This window comes from Salvelinus fontinalis, unplaced genomic scaffold, assembly GCF_029448725.1.
Source record: "Salvelinus fontinalis isolate EN_2023a unplaced genomic scaffold, ASM2944872v1 scaffold_0804, whole genome shotgun sequence".
Classification (NCBI taxonomy): domain Eukaryota; kingdom Metazoa; phylum Chordata; class Actinopteri; order Salmoniformes; family Salmonidae; genus Salvelinus; species Salvelinus fontinalis.
In genome coordinates, this window is record NW_026601013.1 from 1 (window position 1) to 26,709 (window position 26,709).

The 26,709-nt window shown below is 46.5% G+C and overlaps 1 protein-coding gene across 1 annotated transcript in view; it reads right to left on the reverse strand.

Moving 5' to 3' along the window:
• Positions 1–7,634: 7,634 nt before the first annotated feature.
• Positions 7,635–26,709, reverse strand: part of LOC129847372 (serine-rich adhesin for platelets-like) — a gene marked incomplete at its 3' end in the record, with an annotated part of 79,136 nt that continues 60,061 nt past the window's right edge. Inside the window, exons 2-4 of the mRNA XM_055915144.1 lie at positions 13,760–14,113; positions 8,201–8,641; positions 7,635–7,881 (exon numbers count right to left, since the gene is read on the reverse strand). Of these exons, the coding sequence (XP_055771119.1) occupies positions 7,635–7,881; positions 8,201–8,641; positions 13,760–14,113 (1,042 nt within the window). The remainder of the gene's footprint in view (positions 7,882–8,200; positions 8,642–13,759; positions 14,114–26,709) is intronic.

Below are 26,709 nucleotides of genomic sequence, written 5' to 3' on the forward strand. Positions count from 1 at the left end.
ATCACTCCAGTATCCCTGTCACCTTACCCCTATACATATCTACCTCCATCACTCCAGTATACCTGTCACCTTACCCCTGTACATATCTACCTCCATCACTCCAGTATCCCTGTCACCTTACCCCTATACATATCTACCTCTATCACTCCAGTATCCCTGTCACCTTACCCCTGTACATATCTACCTCTATCACTCCAGTATCCCTGTCACCTTACCCCTATACATATCTACCTCCATCACTCCAGTATCCCTGTCACCTTACCCCTGTACATATCTACCTCCATCACTCCAGTATCCATGTCACCTTACCCCTATACATATCTACCTCTATCACTCCAGTATCCCTGTCACCTTACCCCTGTACATATCTACCTCTATCACTCCAGTATCCCTGTCACCTTACCCCTATACATATCTACCTCCATCACTCCAGTATCCCTGTCACCTTACCCCTGTACATATCTACCTCCATCACTCCAGTATCCATGTCACCTTACCCCTATACATATCTACCTCTATCACTCCAGTATCCCTGTCACCGTACCCCTGTACATATCTACCTCGATCACTCCAGTATCCCTGTCACACCCCTATACATATCTACCTCTATCACTCCAGTATCCCTGTCACCTTACCCCTGTAGATATCTACCTCTATCACTCCAGTATCCCTGCACATTGTAAATATGGTATTGAACTGACCCTGTAAATAGTATGGTATTGAACTGACCCTGTATATAGTATGGTATTGAACTGACCCTGTATATAGTATGGTATTGAACTGACGATGTATATAGTATGGTATTGAACTGACCCTGTATATAGTATGGTATTGAACTTACCCCGTATATAGTATGGTATTGAACTAACCCTGTATATAGTATGGTATTGAACTAACCCTGTATATAGTATGGTATTGAACTGACCCTGTATATAGTATGGTACTGGAACTGACCCTGTATATAGTATGGTATTGAACTGACCCTGTATATAGTATGGTATTGAACTGACCCTGTATATAGTATGGTATTGAACTGACCCTGTATATAGTATGGTATTGAACTGACCCTGTTTATAGTATGGTATTGAACTGACCCTGTATATAGTATGGTATTGAACTGACCCTGTATATAGTATGGTACTGGAACTGACCCTGTATATAGTATGGTACTGGAACTGACCCTGTATATAGTATGGTATTGAACTGACCCTGTATATAGTATGGTATTGTAACTGACCCTGTATATAGTATGGTATTGAACTGACCCTGTTTATAGTATGGTATTGAACTAACCCTGTATATAGTATGGTATTGAACTGACCCTGTATATAGTATGGTACTGGAACTGACCCTGTATATAGTATGGTATTGAACTGACCCTGTATATAGTATGGTATTGAACTGACCCTGTATATAGTATGGTACTGGAACTGACCCTGTATATAGTATGGTATTGAACTAACCCTGTATATAGTATGGTATTGAACTGACCCTGTATATAGTATGGTATTGAACTGACCCTGTATATAGTATGGTATTGAACTAACCCTGTATATAGTATGGTACTGGAACTGACCCTGTATATAGTATGGTATTGAACTGACCCTGTTTACAGTATGGTATTGAACTGACCCTGTATATAGTATGGTACTGGAACTGACCCTGTATATAGTATGGTATTGAACTAACCCTGTATATAGTATGGTATTGGACTGACCCTGTATATAGTATGGTACTGGAACTGACCCTGTTTACAGTATGGTATTGAACTGACCCTGTTTATAGTATGGTATTGAACTGACCCTGTATATAGTATGGTATTAACTGACCCTGTTTATAGTATGGTATTGAACTAACCCTGTATATAGTATGGTATTGAACTAACCCTGTATATAGTATGGTATTGAACTGACCCTGTATATAGTATGGTATTGAACTGACCCTGTATATAGTATGGTATTAACTGACCCTGTATATAGTATGGTATTGAACTGACCCTGTATATAGTATGGTATTGAACTGACCCTGTTTATAGTATGCTATTGAACTAACCCTGTATATAGTATGGTATTGAACTGACCCTGTATATAGTATGGTATTAACTGACCCTGTATATAGTATGCTATTGAACTGACCCTGTATATAGTATGGTATTGAACTGACCCTGTATATAGTATGGTATTGAACTAACCCTGTATATAGTATGGTATTGTAACTGACCCTGTATATAGTATGGTATTGTAACTGACCCTGTATATAGTATGGTACTGGAACTGACCCTGTATATAGTATGGTACTGGAACTGACCCTGTATATAGTATGGTATTGAACTGACCCTGTTTATAGTATGGTATTGAACTGACCCTGTATATAGTATGGTATTGGACTGACCCTGTATATAGTATGGTATTGGACTGACCCTGTATATAGTATGGTACTGGAACTAACCCTGTATATAGTATGGTATTGAATTGACCCTGTATATAGTATGGTACTGGAACTAACCCTGTATATAGTATGGTATTGGACTGACCCTGTTTATAGTATGGTACTGGAACTGACCCTGTATATAGTATGGTATTGAACTGACCCTGTATATAGGATGGTACTGGAACTGACCCTGTATATAGTATGGTATTGAACTGACCCTGTTTATAGTATGGTATTGAACTGACCCTGTATATAGTATGGTATTGAACTGACCCTGTATATAGTATGGTATTGAACTGACCCTGTATATAGTATGGTATTGAACTAACCCTGTATATAGTATGGCATTGAACTGACCCTGTATATAGTATGGTATTGAACTGACCCTGTATATAGTATGGTATTGAACTAACCCTGTATATAGTATGGTATTGGACTGACCCTGTATATAGTATGGTACTGGAACTGACCCTGTATATAGAATGGTATTGAACTGACCCTGTATATAGTATGGTATTGAACTGACCCTGTTTATAGTATGGTATTGAACTGACCCTGTATATAGTCTGGTATTGAAAACACCCTGTATATAGTATGGTATTGAACTGACCCTGTATATAGTATGGTACTGGAACTGACCCTGTATATAGTATGGTATTGAACTGACCCTGTATATAGTATGGTACTGGAACTGACCCTGTATATAGTATGGTATTGAACTAACCCTGTATATAGTATGGTATTGAACTGACCCTGTATATAGTATGGTACTGGAACTGACCCTGTATATAGTATGGTATTGAACTGACCCTGTATATAGTATGGTATTGTAACTGACCCTGTATATAGTATGGTATTGAACTGACCCTGTTTATAGTATGGTACTGGAACTAACCCTGTATATAGTATGGTATTGAACTAACCCTGTATATAGTATGGTATTGAACTGACCCTGTATATAGTATGGTACTGGAACTGACCCTGTATATTGTATGGTATTGAACTGACCCTGTTTATAGTATGGTATTGGACTAACCCTGTATATAGTATGGTACTGGAACTGACCCTGTATATAGTATGGTATTGAACTGACCCTGTATATAGTATGGTATTGAACTAACCCTGTATATAGTATGGTATTGGACTGACCCTGTAGAGAGAGACAGAGAGAGAGAGACACAGAGAGAGAGAGAGACAGAGAGAGAGAGAGAGACAGAGAGAGATAGAGATAAAGAGAGAGAGAGAGACAGAGAGAGAGAGAGAGAGAGAGAGAGAGAGAGAGAGAGAGAGAGAGAGAGACAGAGAGAGACAGAGAGAGACAGAGAGAAAGAGACAGAGAGACAGAGAGACAGAGAGAGAGAGAGACAGAGAGAGAGAGAGACAGAGAGAGATAAAGAGAGAGCGAGACAGAGAGAGAGAGAGAGAGAGAGAGAGAGAGAGAGAGAGAGACAGACAGAGAGAGAGACAGAGAGACAGAGAGAGAGAGAGAGAGACAGAGAGATAGAGAGACAGAGAGACAGAGAGAGAGAGAGAGAGGGAGAGAGACTGAGAGACTGAGAGAGAGAGAGAGAGAGAGACTGAGAGACTGAGAGAGAGAGAGAGAGAGAGAGAGAGAGAGAGAGAGAGAGAGAGAGAGAGACTGAGAGACTGAGAGAGACTGAGAGAGAGAGAGAGACAGAGAGAGAGAGAGAGAGAGACTGAGAGACTGAGAGAGAGAGAGAGAGAGAGAGAGAGAGAGAGAGACTGAGAGAGACTGAGAGACTGAGAGAGAGAGAGAGAGAGAGAGAGAGACTGAGAGACTGGGAGACTGAGAGAGAGAGAGAGAGAGAGAGACAGAGAGAGACTGAGAGAGAGAGAGAGAGACTGAGAGAGAGAGAAACATGAGACCTGCAGTACCACATGTCTATGACTCCTGAAGGTTCCTATGACCTTCACATTGGTATCAGTCCCGCTTCATTCAGGGAAATAATATTCTACCCAGTCCCACTGCACCTGAAAACACACACATACACAAACACACACACACTCATCAGAAGGTACTCAGACCCAGTGGAGTCTGTGTGGAGACAAACACTGTCTGTTGCCAGCAGCATACCACCCTGCATACCACTACTGGCTTGCTTCTGAAGCTAAGCAGGGTTGGTCCTGGTCAGGCCCTGGATGGGAGACCAGATGCTGCTGGAAGTGGTGTTGGAGGGCCAGTAGGAGGCACTCTTTCCTCTGGTCTAAAAAATATCCCAATGCCCCAGGGCAGTGATTGGGGACACTGCCCTGTGTAGGGTGCCGTCTTTCGGATGGGACGGTAAACGGGTGTCCTGACTCTCTGAGGTCATTAAAGATCCCATGGCACTTATTGTAAGAGTAGGGGTGTTAACCCCGGTGTCCTGGCTAAATTCCCAATCTGGCCCTCAAACCATCATGGTCACCTAATAATCCCCAGTTTACAATTGGCTCATTCATCCCCCTCCTCTCCCCTGTAACTATTCCCCAGGTCGTTGCTGCAAATGAGAACGTGTTCTCAGTCAACTTACCTGGTAAAATAACGGTAAATAAATAATAAATAACACAGGGATCACATTGCTGCTCCATTCATCTCCAGGCCATATTACAAACGCATGTTGCTTTTTAGTACCAAATTCATTTCCAGACATTAAAAGGGGTAATTTCTCATGGATGTGCATTTACATAAAAAATGCTCTCCACCCCCCCCCCCCCCCCCCCCCCCCCCCCCCCGCTGCCACTGTGTCTCAGTAGTCTCTCTTATCATAACCAAGAGGTCCTCCTGATCCAAAGCCCCATTGAGTGGAGGTATTACAGGCTTATTGGGAAGGAGAATGATTCTGGCAAGAAGAGCGGTGACTGTTTAATCCACACACAGACAGTTATTGTGTTGTATAGATGTGTCCATATCATCACTGAAAAGAAACAGTGAGCTTTTCAAACCCAGGGGCTGTATGTCAGTATTGAACCTGAACCTGGTAGCAACGTGTTTTGGGGGAAAATATTTCTCCTTTTGCTGACAGTTTGGAATGACATGGTTCTGCATTAAATAAAGACCCAAAATCACACAGCTTAATATCATATCCTATGATCATGCTGTCAATCAAAACAGAGGAGGAGAGTTCTGTTAGACTTCTCCAGGTAACTTGGTAACCAGTGGTGACTGAACAGGGCCCTTGGTTCAATCAGAGGAGAGTATTGTGTTGTTAGACTTCTCCAGGTAACCAGTGGTGACTGAACAGGGCCCTTGGTTCAATCAGAGGAGAGTTTTGTGTTGTTAGACCTCTCCAGGTAACTTGGTAACCAGTGGTGACTGAACAGGGCCCTTGGTTCAATCAGAGGAGAGTATTGTGTTGTTAGACTTCTCCAGGTAACCAGTGGTGACTGAACAGGGCCCTTGGTTCAATCAGAGGAGAGTTTTGTGTTGTTAGACCTCTCCAGGTAACTTGGTAACCAGTGGTGACTGAACAGGGCCCTTGGTTCAATCAGAGGAGAGTATTGTGGTGTTAGACTTCTCCAGGTAACTTGGTAACCAGTGGTGACTGAACAGGGCCCTTGGTTCAATCAGAGGAGAGTATTGTGTTGTTAGACTTCTCCAGGTAACTTGGTAACCAGTGGTGACTGAACAGGGCCCTTGGTTGAATCAGAGGAGAGTATTGTGGTGTTAGACTTCTTAACACACATCCCCTAACGTCTCCTCTGCCCAGACCCGCGTCCTCTATCTTAACACACATCCCCTAACGTCTCCTCTGCCCAGACCCGCGTCCTCTATCTTAACACACATCCCCTAACGTCTCCTCTGCCCAGACCCGCGTCCTCTATCTTAACACACATCCCCTAACGTCTCCTCTGCCCAGACCCGCGTCCTCTATCTTAACACACATCCCCTAACGTCTCCTCTGCCCAGACCCGCGTCCTCTATCTTAACACACATCCCCTAACGTCTCCTCTGCCCAGACCCGCGTCCTCTATCTTAACACACATCCCCTAACGTCTCCTCTGCCCAGACCCGCGTCCTCTATCTTAACACACATCCCCTAACGTCTCCTCTGCCCAGACCCGCGTCCTCTATCTTAACACACATCCCCTAACGTCTCCTCTGCCCAGACCCGCGTCCTCTATCTTAACACACATCCCCTAACGTCTCCTCTGCCCAGACCCGCGTCCTCTATCTTAACACACATCCCCTAACGTCTCCTCTGCCCAGACCCGCGTCCTCTATCTTAACACACATCCCCTAACGTCTCCTCTGCCCAGACCCGCGTCCTCTATCTTAACACACATCCCCTAACGTCTCCTCTGCCCAGACCCGCGTCCTCTATCTTAACACACATCCCCTAACGTCTCCTCTGCCCAGACCCGCGTCCTCTATCTTAACACACATCCCCTAACGTCTCCTCTGCCCAGACCCGCGTCCTCTATCTTAACACACATCCCCTAACGTCTCCTCTGCCCAGACCCGCGTCCTCTATCTTAACACACATCCCCTAACGTCTCCTCTGCCCAGACCCGCGTCCTCTATCTTAACACACATCCCCTAACGTCTCCTCTGCTCAGACCCGGGTCCTCTATCTTAACACACATCCCCTAACGTCTCCTCTGCCCAGACCCGCGTCCTCTATCTTAACACACATCCCCTAACGTCTCCTCTGCCCAGACCCGCGTCCTCTATCTTAACACACATCCCCTAACGTAGCAGGCGTAAGAGAAGCACCTGAAACTAGATCCCCTACATACTGGTCTGTTCAACCAATCCAGTAAATGTGGAGGAGGAGTTACGTCGCCCTGCGGTCACCTTGTTAACGTCCAAAAGCGGAAGTCAAGTCACCGGCTCTCTTTTTTCATTTCCCCTGAAAACCAGAACATCCAGTTGTTGAGGACTCAGCAGAGGCTACACCACACATGAAAGAGAGCAAGAGAGATAGAGAGAGAGAGATATAGAGAGACAGAGACAAAGACAGATAGAGAGAGAGAGAGATATAGAGAGACAGAGACAAAGACAGAGAGAGACAGAGATACAGAGAGAGAGAGATACAGAGAGAGAGAGACAAAGACAGAGAGGGGGAGAGATATATAGAGAGACAGACAAAGACAGAGAGAGAGACAGAGATACAGAGAGAGAGAGATACAGAGAGAGAGAGACAAAGACAGAGAGGGAGAGAGAGATACAGAGAGAGAGAGATACAGAGAGAGATAGAGAGAGAGATACAGAGAGAGATATACAGAGAGAGATACAGAAAGATACATACAGAGAGGGATACAGAGTGATACATACAGAGAGAGATACAGAGAGATACATACAGAGAAAGAAAGAGTAGGTGTGAGTCCTACTGACCTGAGCCTGGGCAGTGGTGTCATTCAGAGCTCTACTCAGAGCCTGGGTCAGCCCTCTACGCAGGTTCTGTCTCTGGATGCTGTCCAGACGGTTCCTTCTCACATGGATGGTCAGAACTGTAGAGACAAAAATATGAGAGGGTGAGAGAGAGGGGGTGGGAGAGAGAGAGAGAGAGAGAGAGAGAGAGAGAGAGAGAGAGAGAGAGAGAGAGAGAGAGAGAGAGAGAGAGAGAGAGAGAGAGAGAGAGAGCGAGAGGGAGGAGGCAGGGAGGAGAAGAGAGAGGGAAGGCATATTCTATTTGGAAAATATAACTATATATATTCAACTATATATCTGTGTAATTACAACCACAACCAACAATGTAACAACCTGTTGAGGAAAGGTTCATGGCATTCTCTTGAGAATCTCTTGAGTTGTTCAAATAGTGTCTCTTACTTGTTTTAACCCAGATCTTCTCTGTGACGTTGCACTGCCGGGGTGGAGCCTCCGTGGTGGTGGTGAAGGGGAACGGGGTGGTCGTCCCTCTGGGTTTGGTCTTTGGGATTGGAGGTGACAGTGTCCTCCTGGAGGCTGGAGCAGTGGTGGTGGTGGTGGTGGTTCTGCGTGTTGTTGTCGTGGTTGGGCTCTCTGTGATTGGCTGTGTTGTAGTTGTGGTTGTGGTTGAAGCTATGGTTGTGGTGGTCACGGTCGTGAGCTGGAGGGATACAGTCGTTGTGTCCTCTCGAGGGGTCAAAGGTGACTTCTGTGATGTTGTGAGTGCAGGCCTGTCGGCTAAGGTGAGGTTCCCTGTTTGGGATAATCTGGTCTCGTTGTCTTTGGGGAAATTAACCCCTGTCTCTCTGGATGTTCCCACGGTTAACTCCTCCATCGCTGTCTCTGTAAGAAGAACAGAAGTCACACTCACTTCCTCTGAGAGATGGGAGGGGAATGATGATGTCACACTGGATGCCAGGGAGATTAATGATGATGTAACACCACGAGACATGAGTGCGGAGGAAGATGACATCATACCAGTGGACAAGCGGACAGTGGATGATGATGTCACGCTGGATGCCAGGGAGCTGGGTGATGAAGTCACACCACGGGACATGAGGGCAGAGGGTGATGACGTCATACCAGTGGAGGGGAAGACACTTGATGGGGATGGTGACATCACACTCAAACTCAACCCAGAAGTGGATGATGGTGTTGAATCAGAACGTTCCATGGAGAGGGAAGACAGACTGGGAGATGTGGTGAGACTGGACACACTGCTGATGTGAGATTGGTGTGACATGACGGATGATGACGATGTCATTGATAACAAGGCTGAATATGATGAAGACAATGGTGATGAAGATATTGTTGCTGATGATGAAGATGAAGATGATGGTGATGATGATAGTGAAGATGGTGATGAAGATGATGATGACGATAATGATGATAACAGGGGAGTGTTGTTCTCTGGCATGGACACTGATAATGCTGATGTTACCCCCTCTAACAGGGGAGTGTTGTTCTCTGGCATGGACACTGATAATGCTGATGTTAACCCCTCTAACAGGGGAGTGTTGTTCTCTGGCATGGACACTGATAATGCTGATGTTAACCCCTCTAACAGGGGAGTGTTGTTCTCTGGCATGGACACTGATAATGCTGATGTTAACCCCTCTAACAGGGGAGTGTTGTTCTCTGGCATGGACACTGATAATGCTGATGTTAACCCCTCTAACAGGGGAGTGTTGTTCTCTGGCATGGACACTGATAATGCTGATGTTAACCCCTCTAACAGGGGAGTGTTGTTCTCTGGCATGGACACTGATAATGCTGATGTTAACCCCTCTAACAGGGGAGTGTTGTTCTCCATGATTCTCTTCTGTGTAGTGGAGGATATAGAAGCCATCAGATTGGCTGGTGTCAAACTCCAGGGCTTGGGTAATGGTCTCACTTTAGTATATGTGACAGATGTGTGTCCAACAAAGGTATCTTCTCTCCCATTTGACATCAGTGTCGATGCACCAGGGGAGAATGCTCTATCAGGTGAGTGAGAGGAGACAGGTGTTAGATGTCCATTGAGTTCCAGGCTTTTAGTGGAAAGTCCTTCTGTATCAGAGGTTATGGTATTAAAATATGTAGACAATGTTGTTGAGGACACGCCCATTTTCCTGTCTATATCAGAATGAGAAAGATGACTATGCTCATTTATTAACGGTGTCTGAGACGGAGTAGGGTATTCCCTCATGACGGTGGGACTTTCTGACATTGTAGAGAGAACATCTTTTCCCCTTATTGTAGTTTTCTTTGTGTGGGAGGCACGTTTAAGAGGAGTCGGTACAGCCTCTGCAGTGTTCACATCTGCAGGGATATCAGTGGGGCGTAGATAAGGAGAACCTTCAGCGTTGGTCCCTCTGGAAATCAACGAGTCCTCTGTAACATAAGAGGAGGGTGTTGGAGATCCCATTAATGGGGGTGTTCCCTTATAAACATGAACACTTAGGTCTGTGATGTAAGTGGAGGAATCCTCAACTATAGCAGGGGACGTTACAAGGGACATTTCAGGGGACGTTTCAGAGAACATTTCAGTTGACATTTCAGAGGAATTTAAAGGGGACATTTCAGCTGACTTATCGAGGGACATTTCAGGGGTCATATCAGGGGAACCTACCTCAGACCCTGTGCTAACAGAAATATACAATGGCCTTGTTTGAAACTGGGTCGCTGATGGTGAGGTAGCGGGAGGCGTCGCTAACAGCACTACAGGTCTGTGTGTAGATGTGGTTCCTCTAGAGGCAGACTGGGTCGGTGCATCATCAGTTCTGTGGAGACTAGAGACCGTTGGGTTAAAGTAAGGGTGCCTGGTGCTCAGGATGATGGAGAGGGTGAACTGGGGATCCTGGGGTACTGTTGAGGGACTAGCATGCAGGGTGGGAGAGGTTAACGCCCGTGTCAGGTGCTGAGCTAAAGTTGATGGATCAGTGACAGGAAGTGACATCAGGCCCATGTCAGATTTCAAGGAAGGAGTCAGCGAGTTTAGAGGGGTCAATCGTGCGTCTCCGAGGTTTACGCTACTAGCAGACATGGGCGAGACACTCAGTGTTCCAGATACAGAACTGAGAATGGAGTCACTCAGTGTTCCAGATACAGAACTGAGAGTGGAGTCACTCAGTGTTCCAGATACAGAGCTGAGAGTGGAGTCACTCAGTGTTCCAGATACAGAGCTGAGAGTGGAGTCACTTAGTGTTCCAGATACAGAGCTGAGAGTGGAGTCACTCAGTGTTCCAGATACAGAGCTGAGAGTGGAGTCACTCAGTGTTCCAGATACAGAGCTGAGAGTGGAGTCACTCAGTGTTCCAGATACAGAGCTGAGAGTGGAGTCACTGAGGGGGTGACTTCTTGTCTGAGCAGTTGAATCCAAGCTGACTTCCCCTCCTGCTCTTCCTCCCTCATCATTATTCCTATTGGGGTCAGGAGTGCTTGAGCTGGTGTGCCCTGTGGCTGTTACTAAATCTCTGGGATATGTTGAGCTCTGAGGAGATGCTGTGCTCCAGTACGAGCCTGTTAACTTAGCCACTGTGGTGTCTGAGTGGGGTGAGTCGGTATCTGACAAGGTTGGTAAGGTGTTAGATGAGATAGGGAAATATGTTGAGCTCTGAGGAGATGCTGTGCTCCAGTACGAGCCTGTTAACTTAGCCACTGTGGTGTCTGAGTGGGGTGAGTCGGTATCTGACAAGGTTGGTAAGGTGTTAGATGAGATAGGGAAATGTGTTGAGCTCTGAGGAGATGCTGTGCTCCAGTAGGAGCCTGTTAACTTAGCCACTGTGGTGTCTGAGTGGGGTGAGTCGGTATCTGACAAGGTTGGTAAGGTGTTAGATGAGATAGGGAAATATGTTGAGCTCTGAGGAGATGCTGTGCTCCAGTACGAGCCTGTTAACTTAGCCACTGTGGTGTCTGAGTGGGGTGAGTCGGTATCTGACAAGGTTGGTAAGGTGTTAGATGAGATAGGGAAATATGTTGCCGATATTCTGCTCGTCACAGCCGGCGATACACTTGAATCTACAGCATGAGAAGGTACCGAAGTAACTGCTACAGGCCAGGCGCTTCTTATAAAAGATACACTTGAATCTACAGCATGAGAAGGTACCGAAGTAACTGCTACAGGCCAGGCGCTTCTTATAAAAGATACACTTGAATCTACAGCATGAGAAGGTACCGAAGTAACTGCTACAGGCCAGGCGCTTCTTATAAAAGATACACTTGAATCTACAGCATGAGAAGGTACTGAGGTAACTGCTACAGGCCAGGCGCTTCTTATAAAAGATACACTTGAATCTACAGCATGAGAAGGTACCGAAGTAACTGCTACAGGCCAGGCGCTTCTTATAAAAGATACACTTGAATCTACAGCATGAGAAGGTACCGAAGTAACTGCTACAGGCCAGGCGCTTCTTATAAAAGATACACTTGAATCTACAGCATGAGAAGGTACCGAAGTAACTGCTACAGGCCAGGCGCTTCTTATAAAAGATACACTTGAATCTACAGCATGAGAAGGCACTGAGGTAACTGCTACAGGCCAGGCGCTTCTTATAAAAGATACACTTGAATCTACAGCATGAGAAGGCACTGAGGTAACTGCTACAGGCCAGGCGCTTCTTATAAAAGATACACTTGAATCTACAGCATGAGAAGGCACTGAGGTAACTGCTACAGGCCAGGCGCTTCTTATAAAAGATACACTTGAATCTACAGCATGAGAAGGCACTGAGGTAACTGCTACAGGCCAGGCGCTTCTTATAAAAGATACACTTGAATCTACACCATGAGAAGGCACTGAGGTAACTGCTACAGGCCAGGCGCTTCTTATAAAAGATACACTTGAATCTACAGCATGAGAAGGCACTGAGGTAACTGCTACAGGCCAGGTGCTTCTTATAAAAGCCATCTGACTACCTGTCCATGTCTTATCTCTATTCGTCCTGTTTTGTGTTACACTGATATTTTCCCCTGTGATGAGACTAGGAACTACATATCCTTGTGAGGGAGTAGGTGGAGGTGACAGCAATGCTGAGCGGAAAGTTTGTAATCCGCCCTGTTGGCTTTGATCAGCTTGACTGTCCTGGACATGAGAGGAGAGAAGTAAAGAGCTTGTCTCTCTGTTGTTAGTGAAAACAGTCCTGCTCCTGCGGTTGTCTGCTGATCTGATGGTTCTGGCTGAAACGGTGAAAGGGACGTTTCCAGAGGTAACACTAGTAGAGGTGGAGTGGTTTGGTTCTGTCTTTGCTGGTTTCCATGTTGTGAAAGGGCTGGCGTCTATTCTGTTTGACGATGTTGTCCTTTGTGTCCCATACAAGCCATGGGATTGAAGCGATGCTGGAGCTGCAGAGTCCGGAGTCCTGACTTGTGATTTGGTGCCACTGGTCTCTGTGGTCACTCCTCTAGTCAGTGATTGGTGAGTGGAGTCAGAGGGCGGAAGTGGTAAGCTCTTTGTGACTGTAAATATATCTACATCTAAACTAATGCTGGATTGGATTGGGGGATTCAATGATGTTTTATTCAGAGGAAACACAGATGACACTGATGAGGCAGTTTGTGTCACACTGACAGGGTTAGACAGGCTTGAGATGTCATAGGATAAAGCAAAGGCTGTTGTTATTAACCATTCAGATGATGATGCTGGTGATAGTGGTGATGCTGGTGATGATGTTGATAGTGATGATGATGATGATGATATTGCTGCTACTGACGATGGTGATGATGCTGATGATGATGACATTGCTGCTGCTGATGGTGGTGATGATGCTGATGGTGATGATGGTGATGACATTGCTGCTGCTGATGGTGGTGGTGATGATGGTGATGATAATATTGTTGATGATGATGAGAACAATGTATGTGCTGATGATGACACTGCCCTCCAATCCCCAGTCATGAAGGACGCCACTGATGACACTGACATTGATGACGCCTTGGTAATTGATGACACCTTGGTCTGGTGAAGCATGCTGGGAGTCAAACCTGAGCTGTCAGACAGGTCTCTGCTCGGCTCCACAGAAGAAGAAGAAGAGGAGGAGAAGGGAGCAACCGAAGGCCACTGGCTGGTTTGGTTGTTGTCCTTGGTGATGGTTGGCGAGGCCTTGGATCGGACCAAGCTCAGTGGGTGTTTGTCCGCCAGCAGGGTCAGTATGGAGGAGAAGGCAGGCTGCTCTCTCAGCCCCACCCCCTCTGACACAGCCCTGCCATCTGGTTGGACGACTGATAAAGGCTCCTCATCCACCAACAGCAAGCCGGCCAATGGGTGAATGGGATGGGCGGAGGCTGTTGTGTCATTGGGTACATCAGAAGAACCAGAGGCGTCGTAGTTCGTCTCATCTGGAATAGAGCGGAAAGGGAAGCAAGGGGTCAATGCTGGCTACTTCAGCCATGGAGGGATCATTTTAAAGTTGCACAAAGTTGCAGAGTGAGAGTGTGTCATTTTCTTTCCATTTAGAGCAAAACCATTCAAACACTTTTTCCATTTTGCCTGGGATTCAGAAATGAGTTCTTTGAAGAGAGAGAATAGCAATCAGAATCCTTACACTGCAGGAGCCATTGACAATCAAAAACCCTTTTCATCACCTGAAGAGAAATGTTGATGCTTCCCCACCTCATTTAGAAAGCATTGAAGACTAACAGTGTCAGACACATTTCAGTCTTAAAGCACATTCATTCAAGCTGTAATTCACAGTTGAATTACCTAGTGTGTATACTAGAGTGAAGCTAATGTGACCAAAGGGCTGAAATTGTACGAAATGTCCTCTGAATCATGTACATGCATTAAAAACATCTTGATGTCTATTATAAAAAATATCTTATTAAATCTGTAGTTTTTTTTATACCTCAAATCGTTTTAAAGTACTAATGTCACACAGAGAGAGAGAGACATCTGGTTCAGGTGTCACAAACAAGCTGGCAGTGATAACAGCCCTAAGATGGCCGTCTGGCTGCGAGGCTGGCACTAGTCCCTCCCTCCTCCTCTCCATTCTCAGCACGTCCCCAAACATCCTCTACACATCTGTCTGGGGGTTCTTTTATTCATTTCTAAAGATTTGCAAGCCTGTCACATCACCTGCTGCTGCTGTATGTTTCACCTGGCAAGGTGGGTGCATCCAGCTAATGCACACACACACACACACACACACACACACACACACACACACACACACACACACACACACACACACACACACACACACACACACACACACACACACACACACACACACACACACACACACACACACACACACACACACACACACAGGGAGAGGGACTGTTTTACAATACCCACACACACACAGATCAGGACTGTTTTACAATACACACACACACACAGATCAGGACTGTTTTACAATACCCACACACACAGGGAGAGGGACTGTTTTACAATACCCACACACACAGGGAGAGGGACTGTTTTACAATACCCCCACACACAGATCAGGACTGTTTTACAATACCCACACACACAGGGAGAGGGACTGTTTTACAATACCCACACACACACAGAGATCAGGACTGTTTTACAATACCCCCACACACACAGAGAGGGACTGTTTTACAATACCCACAGACACACAGAGAGAGGGACTGTTTTACAATACCCACACACAGAGAGAGAGTGAATGTTTTACAATACCCACACACACAGAGAGAGGGACTGTATTACAATACCCACACATACAGAGAGAGGGAATGTTTTACAATACCCACACACACAGAGAGAGGGACTGTTTTACAATACCCACACACAGAGAGAGAGGGAATGTTTTACAATACCCACACACACAGAGAGAGGGATTGTTTTACAATACCCACACATACAGAGAGAGGGAATGTTTTACAATACCCACACACACAGAGAGAGGGACTGTTTTACAATACCCACACACACAGAGAGAGGGAATGTTTTACAATACCCACACACACAGAGGGAGGGACTGTTTTACAATACCCACACACACAGAGAGAGGGACTGTTTTACAATACCGACACACACAGAGAAGGGGAATGTTTTATAATACCCACAGACACAGAGAGGGATTGTTTTACATTACCCACAACACAGAGAGAGGAACTGTTTTACAATACCCACAGACACACAGAGAGGGATTGTTTTACATTACCCACAACACAGAGAGAGGGACTGTTTTACAATACCCACAGACACACAGAGAGGGATTGTTTTACAATACCCACACACGCACACAGAGAGGGACTGTTTTACAATACCCACACACACAGAGAGAGGGAATGTTTTACAATACCCACAGACACAGAGAGAGGGATTGTTTTACAATACCCACACACACAGAGAGAGGGAATGTTTTACAATACCCACAACACAGAGATAGGGAATGTTTTATAATACCCACAGACACAGAGAGAGGGATTGTTTTACAATACCCTCACACACAGAGAGAGGGATTGTTTTACATACCCAGCAGAGGCTTTGGCTTTTACAATTTCACACACTGACCCCCTGGGCATAACATTTCTCAGAAACTCTGCATCGAACAAAAGTCATCTAAAAACTAGTTTTCCAGACATTTTCCCACCGTTAAATGACAATTGTAATGGGATATCATAAACAGGCATAAGCTCAGTGAAATGCCAATATCGACAGCCACTTGTTTTCAATGCATTCTGAAATGTCACCGATACCCTCAGACAATTCATATTACATGTCCATATAAGTGGGTTCCAAGACAGACCGTCTTAATAACTGAGAGGGAGGTTGATAAACAGTTCAAAACCTTTATTCATTACACATAATAAACCCCCTTCACACTTCATTCATTTGAGCCTGCACTTAACATGTTTTGATGTTATTTGAGAGAGTAAGTGCTAGTTTAAGTCACTATAAATAAATGTGAAAAAACAGATAGATATCAGACTAAAGGCCCAATCAATGTTCTGCCACTATGAGAGAACCCAGGATCTACTGCCTGTCACCATTCCAACATGAGAGAACCCAGGATCTACTGCCTGTCACCATTCCAACATGAGAGAACCCAGGATCTACTGCCTGTCACCATTCCAACATGAGAGAGCCCAGGATCTACTGCCTGTCACCATTCCAACATGAGAGAACCCAGGATCTACTGCCTGTCACCATTCCAACATGAGAGAAATCTTCCTTTCCTGACCCCCCTCTGGTCTGCTGGACGGGGGCTTGTCTGGAGCGGAGGTGTGGGGTCCACCTGCAGTTTGTCACCTGCTCTGAGACAGCTGAGCAAATGGGACACAGCCACAGAAGAGAGGAAAGGAGAGGACAGAGGGGCGAGTAGAGAGGTATAATGGAAAAAAGAGAAAAGCATATGGCAAAAAAAGGGCCTTGATGACAAAATTGGAAAATGTATTTAAACTGTTGTTCTGTCTTCCTGAGGACAATCACTGTCCCCCTAATTGTCTGACCTGCTGTAGTTCAGTTGGTGCCTGTTAGCACAGTGCTATAGACTCTGAGGCCTGGCTGCTGTAGTTCAGTTGGTGCCTGTTAGCACAGTGCTATAGACTCTGAGGCCTGGCTGCTGTAGTTCAGTTGGTGCATGTTAGCACAGTGCTATAGACTCTGAGGCCTGGCTGCTGTAGTTCAGTTGGTGCCTGTTAGCACAGTGCTATAGACTGAGGCCTGGCTGCTGTAGTTCAGTTGGTGCCTGTTAGCACAGTGCTATAGACTCTGAGGCCTGGCTGCTGTAGTTCAGTTGGTGCCTGTTAGCACAGTGCTATAGACTCTGAGGCCTGGCTGCTGTAGTTCAGTTGCTGCCTGTTAGCACAGTGCTATAGACTCTGAGACCTGGCTGCTGTAGTTCAGTTGCTGCCTGTTAGCACAGTGCTATAGACTCTGAGGCCTGGCTGCTGTAGTTCAGTTGGTGCATGTTAGCACAGTGCTATAGACTCTGAGGCCTGGCTGCTGTAGTTCAGTTGCTGCCTGTTAGCACAGTGCTATAGACTCTGAGACCTGGCTGCTGTAGTTCAGTTGGTGCCTGTTAGCACAGTGCTATAGACTGATGCCTGGCTGCTGTAGTTCAGTTGGTGCCTGTTAGCACAGTGCTATAGACTCTGAGGCCTGGCTGCTGTAGTTCAGTTGGTGCCTGTTAGCACAGTGCTATAGACTCTGAGACCTGGCTGCTGTAGTTCAGTTGGTGCCTGTTAGCACAGTGCTATAGACTGAGGCCTGGCTGCTGTAGTTCAGTTGGTGCCTGTTAGCACAGTGCTATAGACTCTGAGGCCTGGCTGCTGTAGTTCAGTTGGTGCCTGTTAGCACAGTGCTATAGACTCTGAGGCCTGGCTGCTGTAGTTCAGTTGCTGCCTGTTAGCACAGTGCTATAGACTCTGAGGCCTGGCTGCTGTAGTTCAGTTGGTGCCTGTTAGCACAGTGCTATAGACTCTGAGGCCTGGCTGCTGTAGTTCAGTTGGTGCCTGTTAGCACAGTGCTATAGACTCTGAGGCCTGGCTGCTGTAGTTCAGTTGGTTCCTGTTAGCACAGTGCTATAGACTCTGAGGCCTGGCTGCTGTAGTTCAGTTGGTGCCTGTTAGCACAGTGCTATAGACTCTGAGGCCTGGCTGCTGTAGTTCAGTTGGTGCCTGTTAGCACAGTGCTATAGACTCTGAGGCCTGGCTACTGTAGTTCAGTTGGTGCCTGTTAGCACAGTGCTATAGACTCTGAGGCCTGGCTACTGTAGTTCAGTTGGTGCCTGTTAGCACAGTGCTATAGACTCTGAGGCCTGGCTGCTGTAGTTCAGTTGCTGCCTGTTAGCACAGTGCTATAGACTCTGAGGCCTGGCTGCTGTAGTTCAGTTGGTGCCTGTTAGCACAGTGCTATAGACTCTGAGGCCTGGCTGCTGTAGTTCAGTTGGTGCCTGTTAGCACAGTGCTATAGACTCTGAGACCTGGCTGCTGTAGTTCAATTGGTGCCTGTTAGCACAGTGCTATAGACTCTGAGGCCTGGCTGCTGTAGTTCAGTTGGTGCCTGTTAGCACAGTGCTATAGACTCTGAGGCCTGGCTACTGAATGACCTGTGAATGACAATTAAAGCTCTATGTCCCCACACTCCTGACGCACAAAGACAAGCTGCAAGCTAACAGTTCTAAAGTTACTGTATCATGGACCATAGTACCGTATCTGGAGTCTAACAGACTGTAGAGAGGTCTGTATCATGGACCATAGTACCGTATCTGGAGTCTAACAGACTGTAAGGAGGTCTGTATCATGGACCATAGTACCGTATCTGGAGTCTAACAGACTGTAGAGAGGTCTGTATCATGGACCATAGTACCGTATCTGGAGTCTAACAGACTGTATAGAGGTGGGTATCATGGACCATAGTACCGTATCTGGAGTCTAACAGACTGTAGAGAGGTGGGTATCATGGACCATAGTACCGTATCTGGAGTCTAACAGACTGTAGAGAGGTGGGTATCATGGACCATAGTACCGTATCTGGAGTCTAACAGACTGTAGAGAGGTGGGTATCATGGACCATAGTACCGTATCTGGAGTCTAACAGACTGTAGAGGTCTGTATCATGGACCATAGTACCGTATCTGGAGTCTAACAGACTGTAGAGGTCTGTATCATGGACCATAGTACCGTATCTGGAGTCTAACAGACTGTAGAGAGGTGGGTATCATGGACCATAGTACCGTATCTGGAGTCTAACAGACTGTAGAGGTCTGTATCATGGACCATAGTACCGTATCTGGAGTCTAACAGACTGTAGAGAGGTCTGTATCATGGACCATAGTACCGTATCTGGAGTCTAACAGACTGTAAAGAGGTGGGTATCATGGACCATAGTACCGTATCTGGAGTCTAACAGACTGTAGAGAGGTCTGTATCATGGACCATAGTACCGTATCTGGAGTCTAACAGACTGTATAGAGGTCTGTATCATGGACCATAGTACCGTATCTGGAGTCTAACAGACTGTATAGAGGTCTGTATCATGGACCATAGTACCGTATCTGGAGTCTAACAGACTGTAGAGAGGTCTGTATCATGGACCATAGTACCGTATCTGGAGTCTAACAGACTGTAGAGAGGTGGGTATCATGGACCATAGTACCGTATCTGGAGTCTAACAGAATGTAAGGAGGTCTGTATCATGGACCATAGTACCGTATCTGGAGTCTAACAGAATGTAAGGAGGTCTGTATCATGGACCATAGTACCGTATCTGGAGTCTAACAGACTGTAGAGAGGTGGGTATCATGGACCATAGTACTGTATCTGGAGTCTAACAGACTGTAGAGAGGTCTGTATCATGGACCATAGTACCGTATCTGGAGTCTAACAGACTGTAGAGGTCTGTATCATGGACCATAGTACCGTATCTGGAGTCTAACAGACTGTAGAGAGGTCTGTATCATGGACCATAGTACCGTATCTGGAGTCTAACAGACTGTAGAGAGGTCTGTATCATGGACCATAGTACCGTATCTGGAGTCTAACAGACTGTAGAGAGGTCTGTATCATGGACCATAGTACCGTATCTGGAGTCTAACAGACTGTAGAGAGGTCTGTATCATGGACCATAGTACCGTATCTGGAGTCTAACAGACTGTAGAGAGGTGGGTATCATGGACCATAGTACTGTATCTGGAGTCTAACAGACTGTAGAGAGGTCTGTATCATGGACCATAGTACCGTATCTGGAGTCTAACAGACTGTAGAGGTCTGTATCATGGACCATAGTACCGTATCTGGAGTCTAACAGACTGTAGAGAGGTCTGTATCATGGACCATAGTACCGTATCTGGAGTCTAACAGACTGTAGAGAGGTCTGTATCATGGACCATAGTACCGTATCTGGAGTCTAACAGACTGTAGAGAGGTCTGTATCATGGACCATAGTACCGTATCTGGAGTCTAACAGACTGTAGAGAGGTGGGTGGGCGGTTCAACATCTGGCAAATGGAGGTTAATAACGAAACAAAACAACCCCTTTCTTTGGACGTGTGGCCTAATGAACTATTCACCATTCCCGACTCCTATACTGGTCCACATTCTGATGACGGAGATATCAATATCAACTATTATGCTACAGTACAGCATGCCATTGTCCCTCTACATTAAAAGATGGTGAAACAATTACTGACAACCCCAAAACGGAAAGGTGCGAAGTGAAGAGGTAATGGTGTCCAATAGGAACAAAGACAGCTGTGATTATAATGCATAACATTTCTGACCGTGGGACAGGAGCTTACAGGAACAGGCTGACTGAGCCCTGTCCCTCTCTGGGCATCTCTGCATACACACAAACAAGATACAGACCTCATTTCCACAGTCTATTTATTCCCCAGCCAGCGGTGCCGTCTCTGAGCAGCCAGGACTGAGACGTGACACTGCCAGAGTTGAGGCGCGGGCGCTCAGCCTCTCATATATTCACCGCTTCTTCTATTCACCTCTGACTCACCGCCTTTCCCTCTGTTTTTCAGCTTCCTTTCTTTTCCTTCCACTATACACAGGAAGCAGATGGTCTTCAATAAAAGGACAGTGTGACAGTGGTGGTGGATAGTACATTTGAGACAAGGGATTTGAGACACATGAACTACATGAAAAGAATAAGCAAAAAAGGTGTCCAACTGCTTAGCAAACCACATGGAAACAATTGCTATGTGTCTGGCCAAAACCTCCTAGTCATTTTAATGTATTCATTTGGCTGGAGGAGAGGTTGAATGTTCCTACACAGATTGGTGGGGAGAGTAGAGGGCAGTGCCAGTGACCACTGAGGTGTAGATAACACAGTGGTCTGGGAGGATGTCACAAACTGAGCACTGTGGTTTTGTCCTCTTGTCCTGCAGACCAGGGTGGCAACACCCCAGCAGGTTGAGACAAGCAACAGCTGCAAGCCTGGAACCCAGCCCATTGGTTAAAACAACACTGTTGATATGCACATAGCTCCACCAAGTCAAACTGTTGACAGAGAGATGGGCTATAACATCCTGACCTGTCATTTATTCATTCACTTTTTGGTCTTCCGGTTGTCATGACGTGGCCCTCTTTGGGTATAGCGAGTGCCTTCCCCCTCTTTCCCTCTTACACCCAGATTCTGTTATCTCAGGTCATAAATTCCTGGAGGAGACTCTCTCCCTCATGCAGTATAGAGACAGAAAGCTTCACAGTAGAACAAAGGAACCTCTTCTACATCACAGAACTTGAGAACTGAACAATGTCTATGTTTTGGAGAATGTGTAAATGGTCGGTGGGGAATCCAGCTACGACCGGTCCATTTTGTTTAATGTTTGTGAAACTCATTGAGAGACAATACAGCCACATTACCATAACTCTGTTAATACAAGAGTCTCCGTTATGAGATTTGCATCTAATTATTGTATAAAATGAATGAGTAAAGATGAAACTATTTGTGAAATTATGTAATGTGATTTTAAACTGTTTAATGAAAGATAATCCGATTCCCTTTAAAGTTAACTAAGTCATTGGCCCGCCCCATGAGCACAGACATTGATCTGGCATCATGGGACAGCCTTGTCTGCTGTTCCGAATATAAACCCCACCTGGAGAAATCATCTTGAGACCAAGCGTACCTCGATTACACTGGTGGAAATGGTTCAACATTGAGACTATCGATACCGATAGAATAAGAGCAAATCTTCAATACTAATTACTAGTCTGCAGCTAGAATTTATGTCGACCTGGAACGCGAAGACCGACAACCGCCGAAACATCTATTCTATAAGAACATTTCTGAAAGGGGCTGAAGTATCCATTCTAACCACAAAAGACTCCAGGGACGCAAAGAGAAATTCAGATTAACTTTCCAGCAGAAAGACAGACGATTCCAACAGAGATCACGACGACACACTGAGCGTAAATATATATATTGATTGCAATTATTCCCGAATGAGTGAGCGTTCATGTGCAACGGAGTAGCATTTCAATGGTTATAATTATCAACTGTGTAGTGTCTTTTGTCTTTCGCGCCCTTCTCAGTGCCTTTGTCTACCAAGCCGCCATACCAGTTTAGCCCACTAGGGCACATCCCCTATAATTTCCTTGTAACCATATCTACTTTGTTTGTTTGTTTATGCATTTCTGTGATTATTTAGTTAGTTAGTAAATAAATGATTAAGACAATTGATATATGGATGATTCATAGTAAAGGCTGGGTTCGTGCAGATAACCAACAATTTACGAGAGAGATGAGACTAACATGAGGTAAAGAATAATTAATTAATTAATTAGAAGACTAATTGATCAGATATTAAAATATCTGAAAAGTTACAGTAGGAAAATTATAACTTTTTAATCTGAAGATTTTCCTTGGTGCCCCGACTTCCTAGTTAATTACATTTACATGATTATCACGTAATCACGTAATAATAATTACAGAGAATTGATTTGATTAAATAACAGTCTTCACTTTAATGATGCCAAAGACAAGACACGGTTTTCCATTGATTCATTGATTCATTTGACAGATTGCAATCTGTCTCTTATCCTCTCCTTTTTTATTTGGATGAAGGAATGCAGAAAGCCAATCCCACACAGATAGAGGAGGGAATATGCAGAGTGCTGGACCGGACACTGATTCAGGAGGAGCTGACAGGACACTGATTCAGGAGGAGCTGACCGGACACTGATTCAGGAGGACCTGACAGGACACTGATTCAGGAGGAGCTGACAGGACACTGATTCAGGAGGAGCTGACAGGACACTGATTCAGGAGGAGCTGACCGGACACTGATTCAGGAGGAGCTGACAGGACACTGATTCAGGAGGAGCTGACAGGACACTGATTCAGGAGGAGCTGACAGGACACTGATTCAGGAGGAGCTGACAGGATACTGATTCAGGAGGAGCTGACCAGACACTGATTCAGGAGGAGCTGACAGGACACTGATTCAGGAGGAGCTGACAGGACACTGATTCAGGAGGAGCTGACAGGACACTGATTCACGAGGAGCTGACAGGACACTGATTCAGGAGGAGCTGACCAGACACTGATTCACGAGGAGCTGACAGGACACTGATTCAGGAGGAGCTGACAGGACACTGATTCAGGAGGAGCTGACAGGACACTGATTCAGGAGGAGCTGACAGGACACTGATTCAGGAGGAGCTGACCGGACACTGATTCAGGAGGAGCTGACCGGACACTGATTCAGGAGGAGCTGACCGGACACTGATTCAGGAGGAGCTGACCGGACACTGATTCAGGAGGAGCTGACAGGACACTGATTCAGGAGGAGCTGACAGGACACTGATTCAGGAGGAGCTGACAGGATACTGATTCAGGAGGAGCTGACCAGACACTGATTCACGAGGAGCTGACAGGACACTGATTCAGGAGGAGCTGACAGGACACTGATTCACGAGGAGCTGACAGGACACTGATTCAGGAGGAGCTGACCAGACACTGATTCACGAGGAGCTGACAGGACACTGATTCACGAGGAGCTGACAGGACACTGATTCAGGAGGAGCTGACAGGACACTGATTCAGGAGGAGCTGACAGGACACTGATTCACGAAGAGCTGACAGGACACTGATTCAGGAGGAGCTGACAGGACACTGATTCACGAGGAGCTGACAGGACACTTATTCAGGAGGAGCTGACCAGACACTGATTCAGGAGGAGCTGGCAGGACACTGATTCAGGAAGAGCTGACAGGACACTGATTCAGGAGGAGCTGACCGGACACTGATTCAGGAGGAGCTGACAGGACACTGATTCAGGAGGAGCTGATCGGACACTGATTCAGGAGGAGCTGACAGGACACTGATTCACGAGGAGCTGACAGGACACTGATTCACGAGGAGCTGACAGGACACTTCCCAGGATGCTCCACTCTAGTGACAGTCACAGTGGCTGTACTCACTGTCCAGGAGTCTGATCCAAGATCTGACTCTGAGACAACCAGACAGGGGACTGAGGAGGTAGACTGGTCCCAGATATGTATGCTTTAGCCACAACCATTGTAATATTGTATGTACACATAATGCATCTATACATATGGGAGGGAATGACAATGATAGTCACATATTCTGGCATGACAATGGAAGTATTTTATATTCTTAGTCTGAGGAGATCTGGGACCAGCTACAGATCTGGGACCAGGCTACCTTCCCAGTCTTTTTGGAAGGGGACTGGAGACAAGTCCTCTCCTCTCTGGGGTGAGAAGGGTGGGGGAGGTGGGGTGACAGTTTAATTGATTTCTGTAGAGCTATATGCAAATGAAGTCCATGAGGCACACGTGTGTGTGAGATAACACAGAACCTTTACCACACAGTGCAGCACACACACACACACACACACACACGCAACGCGCACACACACACAAGCCTACTGGGATCACCCAGATTCATTTGAAGACAGTTTCATATCATTACACAAAAAGTTGACAACCATAAATAGACATTATAAACAAGCGCATAACATCCCAACCCACTACTCTGTGTTTGTGTGACAATACATTCACAGACGACTAGAACACAACACATTGTAAAGATGGCCCAATGGCAAGTTTTTCACAATTACTGTATGGATTATAGCACCACTTCAATGATGATGTCTTTAGGATGCTCATTTTCCCTCCGGCAGAGTGAACGTTCTGTAAAGACTGGTTCAGGAGTAGAACCTCCCAAATGGTCCGTTAGATAAGAAACCTAAGTGATATCCAGGTGATTTCCCTTTCACCTTGTTAAAGGGCTGATCAAAGATACCGTTAAGATGCTGTCATTAGAAGCTGTCCTCTAATTTCCCTAAATTGATTCCGGAGGCTCCTTTACACTCTCACGTTGAGAGTGCTGACTGGGACGCAACTTTCACTTTGCTACAACGGCTTTGGCCCTTTACCAAGTCCAGTGTGCCGAGTGGTGTGGTGTGGTGGTGTCTGGCTGCCAGGGAGGGTTGTGTTGTGGTGGTGTCTGGCTGCAGGGAGGGTTGTGGTGTAGTGGTGTCTGGCTGCAGGGAGGGTTGTGTTATGGTGGTGTCTGGCTGCAGGGAGGGTTGTGGTGTGGTGGTGTCTGGCTGCCAGGGAGGGTTGTGGTGTGGTGGTGTCTGGCTGCCAGGGAGGGTTGTGTTATGGTGGTGTCTGGCTGCAGGGAGGGTTGTGGTGTGGTGGTGTCTGACTGCCAGGGAGGGTTGTGGTGTGGTGGTGTCTGACTGCCAGGGAGGGTTGTGGTGTGGTGGTGTCTGGCTGCCAGGGAGGGTTGTGGTGTGGTGGTGTCTGGCTGCCAGGGAGGGTTGTGGTGTGGTGGTGTCTGGCTGCAGGGAGGGTTGTGGTGTGGTGGTGTCTGGCTGCAGGGAGGGTTGTGGTGTGGTGGTGTCTGACTGCCAGGGAGGGTTGTGGTGTGGTGGTGTCTGACTGCCAGGGAGGGTTGTGGTGTAGTGGTGTCTGACTGCCAGGGAGGGTTGTGTTGTGGTGGTGTCTGGTTGCAGGGAGGGTTGTGGTGTGGTGGTGTCTGGCTGCAGGGAGGGTTGTGGTGTAGTGGTGTCTGACTGCCAGGGAGGGTTGTGATGTGGTGGTGTCTGACTGCCAGGGAGGGTTGTGGTGTGGTGGTGTCTGGCTGCAGGGAGGGTTGTGGTGTGGTGGTGTCTGACTGCCAGGGAGGGTTGTGGTGTGGTGGTGTCTGACTGCCAGGGAGGGTTGTGGTGTGGTGGTGTCTGGCTGCCAGGGAGGGTTGTGGTGTGGTGGTGTCTGGCTGCAGGGAGGGTTGTGGTGTGGTGGTGTCTGGCTGCAGGGAGGGTTGTGGTGTGGTGGTGTCTGACTGCCAGGGAGGGTTGTGGTGTGGTGGTGTCTGGCTGCCAGGGAGGGTTGTGGTGTGGTGGTGTCTGGCTGCAGGGAGGGTTGTGGTGTGGTGGTGTCTGGCTGCAGGGAGGGTTGTGGTGTGGTGGTGTCTGACTGCCAGGGAGGGTTGTGGTGTGGTGGTGTCTGGCTGCAGGGAGGGTTGTGGTGTGGTG